General features: G+C 41.4%; 1 protein-coding gene across 1 annotated transcript in view; it reads right to left on the bottom strand.

The window, feature by feature from the left end:
* The window catches only part of vstm2la (V-set and transmembrane domain containing 2 like a), a gene marked incomplete at its 3' end in the record, with an annotated part of 54297 nt that extends 39529 nt beyond the window's left edge, over positions 1–14768 (bottom strand). The window contains exon 1 of the mRNA XM_080469264.1: positions 14463–14768. Coding sequence (XP_080325390.1) covers positions 14463–14580 — 118 coding nt within the window. The 5' untranslated portion in view covers positions 14581–14768. The remainder of the gene's footprint in view (positions 1–14462) is intronic.
* Positions 14769–17925: the final 3157 nt, after the last annotated feature.

Raw genomic sequence — 17925 nt, 5'->3', positions numbered from 1 at the left:
TGGATGGATGGATGGATGGATGGATGGATGGTGAATTGTTGGTCTCAAGTCATTTAAAAATGCCTTATTCTTCGTGTAGATTTTTCATGTTTTGATATACCTTTATTTTTTATCTTAAATTTTACAAAATGACACAAAAGACCTTAAACATGGTCTTTAATAAACCTATCACGTTATGAGCTGCACACTCATGCATATTAATCAAACAGTTCAAATTAAATTTCTGAAGGCATTTTACATATTACATTTACATTTTACTACTACAGAGAATAAAGTAGTAATACATAAATATAGCAGATTTAGTTTTCTCTAAAAAGCTTTTTTGGGAGGTTTTGTGGATGGATGCACCCAGTTAATACATTTTGAAAGGATTGTTTTTACTTGAATCATGTTATTACATGCTTGGCATGATGGTATTACAACAATGGATCAAATATCTTATTCCACTATTGTAAGTTATCACATTATGGTGTTTATTACATTGAAAAAGAATATCTTGTTGCTAAATATCATTGTAATGATGGCCAAACTTCTGATATGTCAGAAAATCTTGTTTTAACAGATGTTAATATTTACATTTGATATCTTAATTTCTCATTATGCTTGTGAATTCATGATCGAAAACAGTAAATATGTTGTTGGACTGCTACGTTTGGACAGACGAATGTGGAGAGTTTTTCTTTGTTTTAAATAACGGCTCGGATAAGTAGAGAAAGGGAAGGCGGCTGGTTTAATTTGGAGCTCGTACTGTGGTGTATTGTTTTATTCACTAGACATTAGAATAGATTGGCAATTTTTTTATTTTTTTTTATTTTACTGTTTTCGTTCAACATTTCTTTTCTGCCTGTACATGTGTTTTCAAATATGTGTTGTATTTAATTGTTTGAGGCCTTGTTAAAGAGCAATTCCTGTCACTGCTTGGGGCAGACAATAAAGTTTATCCATCTATCTATCAAAATAACTTAATTTGAAAATATGATTGAGTGTCTGAGGTGTTCATTGGTGCGAGTGACAGGTTAAAGAGCTCCAGAGAAACATTAGAAAAAGAGAATGTGACATAGTGAAGACCCACTGTGAGTGGTATAAATAATGCAGCTCCTCCGTTCTCCTCTGGAAACAGAGCTCCGGCACATCATCAGAATGTAAATGCTTCGATATCAGCAACATGAAAGCCATCTTCAAAGTGCCCCCCCCCCCCCATATGCTCAGAGTGGCGGGATGCTGCCTGCTGATTACGTAAAGGCTTCATTTCAAAGGCCGGCGCATCGCTGCCTATAGAGCAGTGGGACACGCTTCCTTCAGAGCGCCAGGTCCTCCACACGGTTGCCATGGTGAGCAATACGAAGCAGAGAAGATGGGTGTGCGAGGCAATGAAAGCAACCTGTAATTTCAACATGAATGAATCACACATATACAAAGGCAGCTGCAGTCTGCATTAAAGACGAAGCGGAGGAAACCTTCAGTTTAGTCAAGAGGAGCTGGTTTTTATCGACGAGATAATTGTCGCAAAACAAGAGTTTGAGTGTGTCAATGAATACGTTACACGACAGAAAAGGTGGTTGGATGAACCTCAGGGGAATGCAAATGAGCCTTTTGAATTAGACTGCTGTAAAAATCCCTCTACCAATCGGACCTTATTTATATGGCTTGTCATATGTGGGAGGGTAAAATTCAAAATGCATCACGGGGAAATTGATTCAGAGAAGAAAATGATCAAATATAATCTTAAATGGAGGAAAACAAGATACAAAAATGTAAAAGCTGTAAAAATGCGAAGACATAATGAGGAAAAATGTTGGGAAAAATAGTAAAACACATCAATATATTTAATTAAAACAAATTGAAGGTACAAAAATCCAAATGTGCATTTCTTTCCGTTCTGTCATTGTCGTCAAATATAATTAATGCCTGAAACGTTTCAATTGAATGAGTGCTGCGTGGCTCAAGATTTGACACAATAATCAAAATGAAAATCTTTTCTTTTTTTAAATCTATTTCTTAGCATCTAACAGGTTATTTTCAAGACGTTAGTTTCACACAACCAGAAAAGACATTTAGACAAAAATGTAGTTAAACAGTGTAACTTCAAAAATACACCATTTACAAAAAGCTTTTGTTTTTCTGAGTGAACAAGATGAAATGAGTATTTTCTGTCATTCAAGGAGTGGGTAGTTTGTAATTCTGGTTTTCTTTGACGTGATGATCCATTTTCAGAGGGTGAAAGGAGCTTGATCATGATAGTTTTCTTTATTATCAGAATTTCTTCTCATAACTTAATAGGAAAAGGTGAAGGTTATTGTAAGTATAATGATGGAATAAGTATTACTGTTCCAAGAGTAGTTGACTTTATTTAAAGAGTGGACAGATATTTTAAATTGAAAGAATCTACCATCAGGAGAGTTATGATGTTTTCCAACACACTTCTCACGTATTATAACTTGAGGAAATCCACCATTAGGTCAAAGACTTGATTAGAAGTTGCATAAATCATATACCGAATTACACAACATGAGGAGGACGGGATTCAAGCTCACTGGTCCATACATTTCCCCACCTTCCAATATAACAAAGTCTGAAATGAGGTAAAATTCTCACATTTTTCGAAGCATGTTTGAGTCTCAGATCATCCAACAAGTCCGAAAAATGTTCTAATGGGAAGAAATACTGCAAACTACAGACTCCTCGACAATGTATGTGAGCTGTTTGGTTCATGGCAACACCAACCGTTTGCTATTTTAAACGACACGCTGTTTAAAAAAGAAAAAAAAAACAACATTTCAGATTACATGCTCAAAGACAAAACAAAACTGATTAATATCCAGACACTGTGTGGTATTGATATCACCATCCAGGAGTTGGCTGATGATGAGCAGACTGATGAGTGATTTGAGGTGGAAGTGGAACCAGGGAGCCTCTCCTGGGAACAATGACACTCCACCAAATTACCTGCAGGAGGCTGAGGAGCTCTTTCAGGCTGCAAACGTCGGATACATCACCTCCCCTCCCCTCCCCTCCCCTCCCCCTCCCCTCCTCCACCTCCTCCTTCCTCCCTCAGTGAGACTGCCAACAGACCAATCCTGCCAAGCGCCTCCCCAGGAGAAGTGTAGTGTGTGTGTGTGTGTGTGTGTGTGTGTGTGTGTGTGTGTGTGTGTGTGTGTGTGTGTGTGTGTGTGGTGTGCATGTGTGTGTCCCTCTGAATGGGAGGCTTTATACGCCAGCGTGTGTGTCTTTCCACTTTGATGGCGACGTTGGCAGTAATGTGTCTAATGGAAGATAAGCAACACTCCCTCAGACAAGTCTTCACAGCCAAGCACTTCCTCCAACATCATCCCGCCGAGCGCAATAGAGGGAATACTCTATCCCCCCTCTACATCTCGCAACTCACAGCAAAGACACACACACAGTCATACTCACACACACACAGTCATACTCACACACACAGTCATACTCACACACACACAGCACAAAAGGTTTGGCTCATTTGTCTCAAAGCTGCCTTTATCATCACTCACACAAAGTCCACAGAGCCCTCTCTCTCTCTCTCTCTCTCTCTCTCTCTCTCTCTCTCTCTCTCTCTCTCTCTCTCTCTCTCTCTCTCTCTCTCTCTCTCTCTCTCTCTCTCTCTCTCTCTCTCTCTCTCTCTCTCTCTCTCTCTCTCTCTCTCTCTCTCTCTCTCTCTCTCTCTCTCTCTCTCTCTCACACACACACACACACACACACACACACACACACACACACACACACACACACACACACACACACACACACACACACACACACACACACACACACACACACACACACAGGTTGGATGATGAGTCCCGCAGATGAGTTTCAGCCATGAAGGGGACACTTCAGAGAAAGTGCTTGCTTTGTGATCGCCACACTCAAAGCTGGCTGCAGTCACTTCTCCTTCAAAGTATGTCCCCCTCCTCTCAAAACACACACACACACACACACACACACACACACACACACACACACACACACACACACACACACACACACACACACACACACACACACACACACAGACACACACCAGGGCTGTGCCAGGGAGAGAGTGAAGGACGTGCGCTGCAGACGGTGCTCGTGCAGAAAGAAGCCGGACGAGTCCTTGACTGCCGGATGACCCCGCAGCTTTTTGTGGCGGACTGGAAGAGAGCGCTGTGATCGGGGAGGATTCAGAGTTTATTAGGCGCAACATGGCAGAGCGCTGACAGGCGAGGGGAAGGAGGGGTGGGGGCGTGGTGGGGGTTTGGGGTGGGGGGGATGAAGCAAGAATGATGGAGCACGCGGAAGGCGCGGGTCCACATTGTCAAACAATGAGCACAACACCTGATCTGCTGCGCGGGTCAAACAATAAATCAGCCGGTCGAGGCTGATACGCTGTTCACCACCACAAAGCAGCTGGAGCCTTCTACATGCATCCCATACATTATTCATACTAGTTTTTTTCCCCTTTGTTGGTTTTGATTGGATCATTTTTAGTCTCAGTTTCTGGAGCTTCTCAGTTAGAACTGGACTGGTTCAGGTCCCTCACCAGCTGTCCACCAAACAAATGAAAACGATGCGAGGCCTAGAGATGGGACTTATGGCTCTTTGAAGGGAGCCGGATCTCGAAGAGCCATTCTTTTCAAAGAGTATTTATTAAATTCACTTCCGGGAGTAACTCGTTTTTATCAAGGAAACAATCACTTGTAGAAGTTATAAGATAAGATATGAAGCAGAATAATTCAAACTTACACATCCTACCAATACATAGTCTACTGGAAAGAATTATTCAGACATATTTGGTGACTCTGACTTGAACAAGATTTTTTTCTGACAAAAAAATCGCTCTCTACCTTGCCTGTTGTCGCCATGTTTCCTTTGACTCGGGCTCAGTTTAGGTTTTCTTTTGTTTGTTTTTGTGTCACTAATATCTCCTTCATTCAGTGTTTTTTTTTTCTGAATGCTCGCAACTGCAAACCGGTTTTCATTGTTCATTTAAAAGAGCAGTGAGATCTCTGGCATGCACTTCATTTGCTTGTGTACCTTAAAGTTGGTGGTTGTGTTTTTCCAGTGTACACAGCCCCTGTTTGTAGAAATATTACAACCCCGTCTCTTTGTCTTGTTTCATATTAAAATAGGAAATAAAGGAGAAATAGAAAATTGACTGATGAAAAGTTGAACTTATGTGGAAATGGCAGAAACCCTGAAAGTGCTGTAGTTTCCACATTGGGCCACAGGTTGGTGCTGCTGTTTGTTTTGTAATGAAACCACACACATGCAGGCAGATAACAAAAAGCTATAAACATTAACAATGGTGAGTACACAGACATCCGTATGGACCAGGAGTCCCAGGAGAATATGGAACGGGGGCCATGACACTCTGGAGGCAAACGCTGTCATTTTCCATCGATTCGCTCAAGTGCACAGTATTTACTACGGCTGTGGTGCACATGTGCAGAAGCAGTGTTTCTGAAAAATTGCATTTTTCAACAAAGATGTAGCATTTTCTAAAAGTTCCATATTAGGAGCAGTTTTGAAAAACTTTCAAAGCGCCGTTGTTTAGTAAACAGAACCCAAAACACAATGGACGTTTAACATTTTCATATAAATGCGGCCTAAGGCCTGGAGACATCCCCTCTCATTGTAATTTGCTAAAACGTTCCAGTGAATGAACAAGTAGTGAGCAGTTTCTCAGATCTGCTCTGGACTCGAAAAAGAGTCGAATTCTTTTATTCGTTGTTATCTGTAAATCTGATTTCGACGACCTCAAACGCAGCTTTGGAGCCACTGTTATCAGACACCAATCTTCCAGGATATCCCCTCTTTTCTCTCCATCACTTTGATTGCTTTATCCCAAGAAAACTCAATCTGACTTCCACTTTCTGGCAGCGATGCTGAAAACTCACCAGCTATCACAAAGCTGGAGGTTGAATCCCATCAGCAAATGGCAGATAGCACAGGAAATCAGCACTTACAAATGGGAAATGTCAGGGATTATGGCTTTGAGCACACTGGAGTGGTGAGGGGACATGCAGACAAAGCCAGGAGACGAGTCAAAGATCCGTCCTTAAGTCTCTTTTCAGAGCCCAGCTGTTAAATGTGTGGATGGACGGTGCTGCTACAGTAATAATTCCTCTCCTTTGTGTAGTTTATCCCGGGCCGCCCTGCAGCACTTGTCTTCACAGCGAGAAGTATATACAGAGGTCAGGACCTAAATACACTGGCTCTACCTACTGCTGAGCGCCAACAAGCTATAAAACTGCCAGCCTGTCCCTCTCTCTCCTCACCCGTCCTCCCTGCTTGTGCTCACAGACACTCTCCTTCTATTTTTATGACTCTTTATGAGCAGCGCCGGCGCTGACAGATCGAGACAGCAGAGGAGCCTCGAGAAGATTCAGGCTGAAAGGGAACTGGGCTTCAACACCGAGTATCTATTGACTTTCTCTGCACAGCACAAATAAATGGAAACTCAAAATAAACAGAGGATTGCATCCAGGGCCACAGAAATCTGTCGGTTTTTATTACCCGACCGTTCCTTGATTAGATTTTTGATTAATTGTTCAGCCGGTAATCTGACGAGAAATAGTCAAAAGCTCATCGATGTTTCTTCAGGAACCCAAGATCATAAAAAATGCTTTATCCAGAACAATCATAAACAACACTAAGATATCTGATCATGTGCAAAAGCCATGTGTGCTCATCCATAGAGTGACTCCCAAGATAAGAGCCTTTTATATGACCAAACTGTTATTTCACCCGAGAATAGGTAGTTCATCTTGTAATCTGCATGACAACAGATAAACAACAGGCATTATTTATCATGTTTCTCTTAGGTTTCATTTTGCATGAGCAAACAGACTTGAGAAAAAAGGGAATATGTAAGGTGTTGGAGAACTTTAACAATCCATATTAACAAAAAACTTCTCTTTCCCAAAACAAACATTAATGTGTTCCTTTTACTCCTTCTTCAGCCAGTTCCTAAGACAAACTAACTGACTGAGAGCTGACTGCTTCTAATTGTCAATGTTGCTGCAACTGAGAACGTCACGTTACTGTGGTATTTTAAACTGGAAGAGCTTCGGTGAACAGTTGATCGACTGTTCCATCTTGCTTTTGTACTCAAATTTCCCATCGAGAGGCCCGAGGTTCTGACTGTCATTACCGGATCAACTGCCCATTTGCCCATGCGCGAGGGTAACTCCCCGTCGGTAAGTGTACTTGGACAAAGTAAAATTTTAATTGTTCTGCACTGCAGGCGAGTTAATTGAGTTGCAATTTGTAATCAGGACAGATTAATCCATGTGAACGCATCAATTGTGACAGCCCTAGTTTGTAGTTCAATTACCCTAAAGCAGTAACTGTTTTGATAAATGTTTATATCTCAGTTCACTCGTTCTTTCCAACCAACTGCAAGCAAATAAGCATGGATGCACACAAAGACGTCAAACCTTCAGTGAGACTAAACGGGTTGTTGAAGACATTCTGTGCACAGACATAGTGCATCGTGAACATGGGCTCTGATTCACAGAGAAAGAGTCTGATGCAACCTGAGTGTAATAAAGAGTTGCTCAATAGTAGATCAGTCAAAAAGACTCCATCGCCATGGTACAGTTTTCTTCATTTTGAAAAAACACAAGCTCTTAGATGGAATCATTCAAAGAGAATAATTTCCACTGAGCATGTAAGCAGTCGTCAGCGGTAACGACTCACAGCGAGAATAATCCCATTCCAAGGCTCCTGGCCTTTCTCTGCAGTTTGCATGTTCTTGATTTGTGTCACAGTGATTTTTTTTATTTCTCCTGCATTTGGGGTTAATTAGTTGTTTTCAACATTCTGAAGTGGAGCAGGGTCAGCAAAGCGGTTCCAGAGGTGGTTGTGGATCAGACTCAGGGGAGGTGAATGCCGGTCATGCTTAAACATGTTAAAACATCAGAATAACACAAGCAGATTGTGTTGAAAATCCTGAGAAATGGTGCTGAACTGGAAAGAAGAGGAAGCTTCTGCTGATCTGTGGGGAGGAGGATGAGTTGACTTTTGGCAATAAGGTGAAATTTGTCAAACGTCGATGTGTCACAGACTAAGGAAGGAGTCTTTTGAGTTTCCATAAAATCGGTTTATCGAGACAGTTTCAGTGTAAAAATGCAATCAAGATTATTTGTAGTGTGAATGTAATTGGATGAAGTGCCTTAAAAGATGGTTATATTTGCCTCTAATCTAGCTGCTGTAATAAACAGCGCTGCCTGTCTTCCAGTTTTCCTTCACTCAGCTCAATATGGTCAAATAATCTCTGATGACATGAATCAGCTGTTTGTGCGATTACCCCAGGAAACACTGATAAAATCTTGTTTACTCGATGCTACTTGGACCTGTGCCCAAATCATCACGGCGTTCGGGGCCCGGCTAACGTATCGCTGTGGCGTGTGTGTAACAAAAAAAATAAAAAAACTGATCGGTGGGCGAAAAGCGGACAGGAACATTTGGTGTCTGATACTGTGGAAGACACAATTAAACCCCACAAGCTGCTACTGAGTGTTTGCCAATGATACTGCAGTGAACACTGTTCAATTTTCAATAGTCTAACTGCAGCGTGACGTCACCGCCTCAGTTTGCGTTGAATGGAAGTCCATCTTCCTTCACGATACATCTCACACTTTGTTACGCAGGCCAGTTTGTGGAGGAGGTGTTACGCTCACACATCCACCGTATTCCTCTCAAATACGATCGCGGTCTGGAGGAGCAGCCATGCCTGACGCTCTTTATAGAGCGGCGCTGAAGCCCTGAAGGGTTCGCTGAACACTGAGTGATTCACTTGTTGAATCAGAAAACAAATAATGGCTCCAAATCCCCCCAATCTAATAACAGCAGTCCGGATGGTGCCGCTTTCTCCGGTGATGGAGGTCGGGACGGGGTGAGGAGGAGAGACGTACAGACACAAACAAACACTTTAAAAACAGATTTTCACTTTTCTCTTGGAAAACATGGTTCGTCTTACACAGATAGTTTGATTTCAAAAACTCTGAAACTGAGCTGTTTTACCATCAATTATTAAAGAATATAGCAGTTTGCCAACGTCTGATTTGACGCACCACTAATGTAGAATTGCAAAAAGCCTACTGGAACAATAATCTTGTTTAATAGTTTGCCTGTAAACAACACAGTTTGTACTTCCTATAGTTTCATATGAGGAAAACCAATGTTAACTGGACCTCATCCTCTCCGTTCATCTATAAAGCTTATAGTCTTTTATGAAAGGCAGATCACAAGCTATTACCTCAGTTTTTGTACAAATAATTATAAATACGCCCTGAAAATGTCCATTTTCCAAACATCTCTTTTTAAAATACTCAACGTGAAAAATGGGCCCTTTAACACATTTCAAGTCTTGTCTTTACACAGCAACATTTTGAAAAATATGTCCGTTTCACAGAAACATCAGAAACATTGAAATCGATGAAGTTTGCATGTTGGGCCACTGAAGGCCAGAACATACTCTCCCTGTCAAGTCCACATCGGTCCATGTGACGTCAAAATGGCCATCCGCCCCTGTGCATGAGAGCACCAACATGAACCCGGAAATGTAGTAGGAATGGAATCGAGTGCAATGCGACAAGTATGTTCCAGCCTTGATGGGTGCCGTTCTTTGCTTTTGTAATGAAACGACTCATACGCATGTGTACAGAGAACAATATACTACAAACATTAACAATGGAAGTACACGGACGATGGGCAGGCGACCGAATTGGATTGTTATTATGTTGAGTGTCGACTATAAAACTACCAAGTCCCAGGAGAATATGGACTGGGAGTCATGACACTCTGGAGGCCGCCATTGTTGATACTGTTCAACTACTTGCACATGTGCATAAGATCTATTCACTACAATCGTGGTGTGCAAGCAGCAGCGTTTCCCTCCGTCTACGCCGAGATGGAGGTCGAGCGTTTTCAAAAAGCGCCACCTTGTGAGCTGTTTCCAAAAAGTAGCACGTTCAGTGGCTCGGAGCTCCGTTGTCGCGTTAACGTGGTGTGAATGGGGACTGGGTTCTCATTGTTCTACCTACAACACATATGTGGAGAGTACAAAGCTCATACTTTAACTCCAACAAAACTCCAAGTTTATCAGAATGACTCATTTATCGTTAAAATATGTTCTAAAACTAACAAATCCCAGTTGGAATCGGTGCCTGCGGAACTACATCTCTGTTAGTTTGTCTCATTACTACCACTTTCTTTCCCGTTTGAAAAAGTTTGAGCATCCTAACGGCCCGATGGCTCATTTGCCCTCCGCTGATTAATTAAAGCAATTGATTGGCTGGAATAATCGCCTCGCTTGCTTCTAATGAGGAGTTAATTGAAAGGCATCAATGGCTAAAACAGCGTTTGGCCAGATGTAGATTGGAACATTATGAAAATCGAGCTGCGGCTTCTCAACTGTTTTTCTTTCCCTGCCTCGGTGCAGAGCCACACTGACGCCTCGACCGGCCTCACCATCACGCCGTTAGTTTCATATGACTCACTGATGCTGTGACTTCACCTCCTAACTATGGAAGACAGTCTGAAGAGGAGCTAAATTTATTGTGCAAACCTAAAGGTGTGAACCGAGTTGTGGTGGCTTTGTCCTCGTCAGTATCTGATTACACTAACAAGCCAGCGGAAATCCTATTAGATTTCACTCTACAACAGTACTACAATATGTGCCATGCTTTACTAATTATTACACTGCGAGCCCATTTAGTATTTCAATTAGGAATTAGGCTACATGAATGTGTGGTGGCGCGCTTGCGTCTGCAGGAGTTTTCAAATCTCTTGTTGCCCTCCTCTTTTTCTCTCGTTCTCCCCTCAGGACAAAACAAAAACAAGTGTATCTGCACGCGCTCATTTCCATAAAAATCCCACACAGCCACTGTTCGGAAACATCTCTCCCAACAAGCACATTATTCAGTCTGAAAACAGATTCTGATTCTTTATGTGCCACAGAGCCAGATATTATTCATATTGATCCAAACGGGGGGGGGGGGGGGGACAACGAAAATGACAAATGCTAAATATTCTGCAGCGATATCCAGAGAGATCATTGAACACTGGGGAGGGGAGGGATTTGACAGACGGGGGAGAGTAATGAGATTCCTCTGGATGGACACAGTTAAAATCAGCAGGGATCACCAGAAGCATCACCGCCGAGACTCCCTGCAGTGACCACAAGATGAAGATCCAGCTGAAGACTCCTCTGGTGGAACATATTCAGTCCACAGCGTCGTTATTGTGACGGGGGGAAGGATTGCAGACGGGACGAAACAGCAACAAACATCAGATGGTTTTAGTGTTGTAATAAATATATAAAAGCACCGGTTACGACCCCAGTTCAACACAACAAATGAGCCACTTTTACCACAAAGGAGTATATTTTACGTGAAACACTTTTTTGGGAGAGACGTTGGGAAATAATTATGTGTTTCTTTGTTTTCCTGTCAATAATAATAATAATAATAATAACAATAATAATAATAATAAAATAAATAAATAGATACAGAAATAGATACTGAAATAAATAAATTAAGAACCTGTTTATTAAACAGTACAGTATTTATAAGGAGTATTTGAGCCATGAGCAGCCAGACTGGCTAGAAAGGAACAGTATTAACTGGTGAAGTCACTTGAATTAATGCCTTATTTACACAACGATGCTTCAAGTGAAAACGCATCATCCTGGTGTTTTCGTTTCAGAAAAGTTTCGCGTTTACACAGCAACGTTTTGAAAACAATGTCCGTTCACATGGAAACGTCAAAAATGCTGAAAAGGATGTAGTGAGCATGCCGTTGCTTGTTCTTGTAATGAAACCACACACGCACGAGCACAGAGAACAATACGATAGAAACATTAACAATGGCGAGTGCAACAACAGTCGCATGACCTCGGATTGCTATTCCGGTGACTCTCAACTCTAAAACTACCAAGTCCCTAGAGACTATTATTATACGGTCGTGGTGAGCATGAGCAGTAGCGGCGGTACAGAAAAGTTGCGTTTTACTGCGTTTCCACGGAGATGGAGTAGAAATGTTTTCAAAAAGAGTCGCAGCATCTTGGGACGCTGGGAGCCATTCTCAAAAAGTAGCATTTTGAGTGTCTCCAGCAAGCACTGAAGGTTTTCTGTTTTCACTTGAAAACGTTGTTGTGTAATCTGGGCCTTATTTTGTGGTAAACTTAATAAAAGAAATAGTAACATTCTACCAGTGTAGAATTACCTGTGTGAATACTGGCCTTGTTCACTAAAGCTTTAGTGGTTCATTTAGCTTTCGCCTTTGTTTTTGCGTTATTCCTTTTAAATCACTTTCCACCTTTCTGGTTTTTCTATTTTTAACATCCAGCATTAAACAATGGAACATTCCAGCAGACCTGATTCACTTGCTTTGAGACACTTCTAACCTGGACACACAAGAACATGGATTGACCTTTTTGTAATAAAAGCAGGTTTCAGTTCAGCCATCAACATTATCTCACTCTGCATCCAAGGAACCTAGAAGAGTAATGATGTCAATATTATTCTGATGATGATTATTATCAAAATAAAAGGGAAGACAAATCATTACTAATCCTCACATTTCAGCACAATCCCCCAGCAGCCACGAGTCGGACAAAGACGTACAGAAGATTGATGGATTTTAAGCTTAAACATATTGAAGAAAAGATCTCATGATTGTCTCATTGACACAGAAAACAAGATTTATTCTTTCAAAAACTGCACACCACTTCCCTCAGGGTTTTTTTTTCCACTTTTCTTTTGTCAAAACTATCTAAATCTTCTCACTGTCACTTCACAAATCAACACCCCCTTCTCCACTTTCAATAAATCCATTTTCATGGGTGCAGGCGAGCTCGGGCCAACCAGCTCTTCATCCGTGCAAAATCTCACCTACAGAGCACAGTTCTCATCTTTACTGCAGCCGCTGAGGTCTGGTGTCATTACGGAGAATTTTAACAATCTTAATCTTAAAGTCACGGATGATGTTGTAGCTTCAGTCAGTGAGGACCGGGTCTGGTCGGGTCCTGATTCAAGCCTTCATACAGAATCTCTACCAGCTGGTAACAGACACACAGTTGGACAACAGATGGTTTGGTTCACTGACGTCTTTTAAGCACGTGCAACAGTGATGACTTTAAATATTGATATTATTAGAGCTTATTGCAAAGTCCTCAATACCAACATTCACGCAATGGAAAGAAAAACTAAGGAGTTGATATAAATGAATGAAATGCAGATGGACTGCCACTGGCCTAGAAGGTACAAACTATAATATTTGACTTCATTATTTCACCTTTACATCAAACCTGGTGGCAACAGACAAAAAGATCAAGAAACAAATGACTAAAAAGAACAATTTCAACCAACTGTGCCTCTGAAAAGCTGCTGATTGTTCCTACAGACCGATATGTGGTTAAATAAAGAGAAAATAAGACTGAATCTGACTGAAATTGTGTCCAAGAATTGAAAGAGTACTGTTATTTGGAATATTGCTTGTCGTACTGTGATCACAATATATGTTTAGACTACTGAAATCTTCATTCGTTGCATTTGGTAAAAGCAATGCAAACAGCAGGGACGTGCTATAATCACAGGTTTTTGCTGTGAGTTCACTGGTCATAGGTAAAGTATTTTCCACCCACAGAAGATGTCAGGAGTTCGGCCTGGTGCAGAGACACCTGTGGAGATCTGCAGGTGAATCCAGATCCACCAGGACCGACCCAGAGAGAGAAAGAGAGCGAGGAGAGGCTGTGCGTTAAGACTACATGACGTAACCGAGTGTAAACACTGGAGGCCATTTAGGGAAGCTCCTGGTGGGAGAGGAGGGGGCGTGGGGTGTGGGAGGTGTGTGTGTGTGTGTGTGGGGGGGGGGGGGGGGATTTCATTGGCATGCTGGAGGGGAGCACATTAACACCCATCTCTCAGCTGACACCACCTCTGCTCTGGCCGGGATGAATCACTGATCCGGAGGATCAGAGGAGGAAGAGGAGAGCTGATGAAACAAGATCCTGTCAGTCAGACGCGCCAACATTTCACAAATGGCCACGACATTTATCACTGACATGAAATAATCCACATTTTGACAAGGAAAACCTGTGTGTGCATGCGCGTGGCGTGTGTGTGTGTGTGTGTGTGAGAGAGTGTGTGAGTGTGTGTGTGTGTCTGTGTGTGAGTGTGTGTGTCAGGCAGATGTGTGCACTGCACTGCACAGATTAAACTCTTTTTTTTTTTTTTTTATCATTTGACGCATCACAGCCAAAGAAATCACAAAAAACACACACATGTTGGCTTCATCATCATCCTCATCATCATCATCATCATCATTATCTTCTTCATTCTCTGTGTTTAATTCCTCATCTGCATGTTGAGCATTACCCCTGCCATCCTGCATCTTCTCCCTGCTTGTTGTCCTCCTGAAGAAGACCAACAAAGAGAGAAAGGAGGACGTACCGTTCCCGGTGATGTGGTTCTCCGTGTCTCCGTGCCCCGCTTGCCTTGTGGAGACACTAAGTTGCAGGTAGAGTCCGAGGTAATGTAAACTCCCCAGCAGCACCCTGAACGCTCCCATGTCTTCTCTTGTTCAGCTTCTCTTCCTCCGGCTTGTCTTTCTCACATCGGGTGGAGGGCACGTCGGGGAGAATTCAATAAAACACTTTCTTTGTTCTTTCTCTCCTTTAAATCCAGGTGAACTGTTGTTGAGGTACGTGCAGAAACGAGGAGAGGAGAAACCACCGCCTCCTTCTGTGCCCGCGGACTAACTGACCGACTGCCGCCGTTCACGGCGCTCCGCATGCGGCGGAGGGAGACGGCTCCCACACGGGCGGTGCTGCGGCTGGCAGAGGGGGATAGCAACGATGGGCGTAGTGATTTGAAAAACACGTTGTTTTATTTGTATATATTTCCCACAATAAATACAGTTGTGCTCATAAGTTTGCATACCCTAGGAGAAAACCTTTCTTCCACTCATGGTTAATGGTTGGGTGAAGCTATTTATTGGCAAACAACTGTGTTTACTCTTTTTAAATCAAAATGACCCTGATCAAAAGTTTACATACCCAAGTTGTTAATACCGTGTATTGCCCCCTTAAACATCAATGACAGCTTGAAGTCTTTTGTGGTAGTTGTGGAATGAGGTTCATTATTTTCTCAGATGGCAAAGCTGCCCATTCTTCTTGGCAAAAAGCCTCGAGTTCCTGTAAGTTCTTGGGCTGTCTTGCATGAACTGCACGTTTGAGATCTCCCCAGAGTGGCTCAATGATATTGAGGTCAGGAGGTTGAGATGGCCACTCCAGAACCTTCCCTTGGTTCTGCTGTAGCCAATGACAGGTCGACTTGGCCTCGTGTTTTGGATCATTGTCATGTTGGAACGTCCAAAAACGTCCCATGCGCAGCTTCTGGGCTGATGAGTGCAAATTTTCCTCCAGTATTTTCTGATAACATGCTGCATTCATCTTGCCATCAATTTTGGCCAGGTTTCCTGTGCCTTTGGAGCTCATACATCCCCAAAACATCAGTGATCCACCTTTGTGATTCACAGTAGGAATGCTGTTCCTTCCATCATAGGCCTTGTTGACTCCTCTCCAAATGTAACGTTTATGCTTTTGGCCAAAAAGTTCGATTTTGGTCTCATCACTCCCAATGACTTTGTTCCAGAAGTGTTGGGGCTTGTCTCTGTGCTGTTTGGCGTAATGTAACCGGGATACTTAAGTGACATTTGCGCAGAAATGGCTTTCTTCTGGCGACTCGACCATGCAGCCCATTTTTCTTCAAGTGCCTCCTTATTGTGCATCTTGAAACAGCCACACCACAATGTTTCTTGTATTTCAGCTGAAGTTATTTGTGGATTTTTCTTTGCATCTCCAACAATTGTCTTGGCAGTCGTGGCTGAAACCTTTGCTGGTCTACCTGACCGTGGTTTGGTTTCAACAGAATCCCTCATTTTCCACTTCTTAATCAACGTTTGAACACTGCTGATTGGCATTCTCAATTCCTTGGATATCTTTTTATGCCCCTTTCCTGTTTTATGCAGTTCAATTACCTTTTCTCGCAGATCCTTTGACAATTATTTTGCTTTCCCCATGACTCAGAATCCAGAAATGTCTGTGCAGCACTGGATGAAAGATGCAATGGTCTGTCAGAAGCCCAGAAACTCACTGACCTTTTATACACACACACTAATTACAAACAAACAGGTCACAGGTGAGGATGGGAACCTTGATTAGCCATTCAAACCTGTTTTTGTCAACTTTTGTGCATGTTATCAGGTCAAAGTCACTGGGGTATGTAAACTTTTGATCGGGGTCATTTGGATACTTTCTTTTGTCATTTTGATTTAAAATGAGTAAAAACAGTTGTTTGTCAATAAATAGCTTCACCCAACCATTAACCATGAGTGGAAGAAAGGTTTTTGTGTTTTCATTCATATTCTCTGAAGAATGGCAAATAAATCATAAATTCTCCCAGGGTATTTAAAGTTATGAGCACAACTGTATGTAAACGGTGAACAACTGAATTTTAAGAGAAAATTTTTTTGCAATAAATAACAGTTTTTCTACAAACAAGCGTTCGTGAAAGTACATTGATCCTAAAGATGGCGCCAAAAACAATGTTTGAGGCTCTAAAAGTTTGAGGGACATAAAGGTCTGTTGCTAATCAGATTAGCCAACTTTTTATTGAAAAACAAAAAACACTATGATACTGTGATGCTGTCCTGTAGTTCTACTAACCTATTACAAACCTATTTATCAAATAAATTATTTGCTATGTGTTTACTATGTAAACACCATATATACTATTTGCCCATCTTACATTGTGCCTATTTTATATTACTTTTCTACTCTATTTTACATTGTGCTTCTATTTCATTCTTTACTATTTATGTTTTTGGTGTTGACGGGGCCTCAGGAACACAATTACGTACCATGGCGTGTAAAAACGCGTAATGGTGACAATATAGATCCTTGACTAGAAATATATGCATGAATATACCTTAATCTGACAATTTTGAGTAAAACCTACAGAGAAACGGGTGTAAAATGTCCTTTATTTGAAAATGTTATCATTCTCAGAGTTATCAGATGTCTGCAACCTTAATGACCAAAAGAGAGGTTAATTGCAATTTTGTAGCAAATATAATTTGTCGGGAGCCACAAAACATGCAAATTATCTGAAATGAAGGTAAAAGAATAAAAAAATAACAACAACAACACAGCTACAAAAACATTGCGTTAATGGTTCACAGATACAAGGCTGACAAGGCTGAAGAACCACAAGTGGCTCCATACTTCTGTTCTAAATAATACCCATAATTTCAAAAAATAAAACTCTATTAATTAAAGTTATGTGCTATTTGTAGGCAAAAAATTTTTTTTTTACTTTTTACATTTCCTATTTCGTGACAGGAAGGCTGCATATGCCTCACAGTGGTTTAGTCTGGCAAACTCAGATAAAAAGCTACTGTTCTGAAGATAAAAAAGTATATTCTTATTTGACTTCTTTCTATTTTCACAAATCAAAACATCCTCAGAGTTCTAACGAAGCCTTCTGTGTCACCCCCTGTCTTCTGTATTTTACCTGATTTTCAAGTCTCTGCTGTTCGATGCTTGTGTGTGTGTTTTTTTTAAAAATTATATATTATTTTAGTGCTAGTATAGATAATGGCTTGATGGTGTGTTAACAATCTTAATTTTGTATTCCCTTTGTGGACCTTTCAAATGGTGTTGCTTTTGCCAGGTCATTATTGTAAATAAAAATAATTCACCTGTTATATGAGGAGCAAATATTTAGAAATACTAAAGTTTAAAGTGCTTTAACTTGGCAACAAAGCAGTAAACATAGCTATGATTATTTGTCATAATGCATGTTTTAAACACGTTGGTGCAATTTATGTTAAAGACAAAAACGAGGAAACGTT

Source organism: Lipophrys pholis, assembly GCF_963383615.2.
Source record: "Lipophrys pholis genome assembly, chromosome: 8".
Lineage (NCBI taxonomy): Eukaryota > Metazoa > Chordata > Actinopteri > Blenniiformes > Blenniidae > Lipophrys > Lipophrys pholis.
The sequence above is the reverse complement of the archived record's forward strand: the minus strand, read 5'-3'. Positions and strand labels throughout refer to the sequence as shown.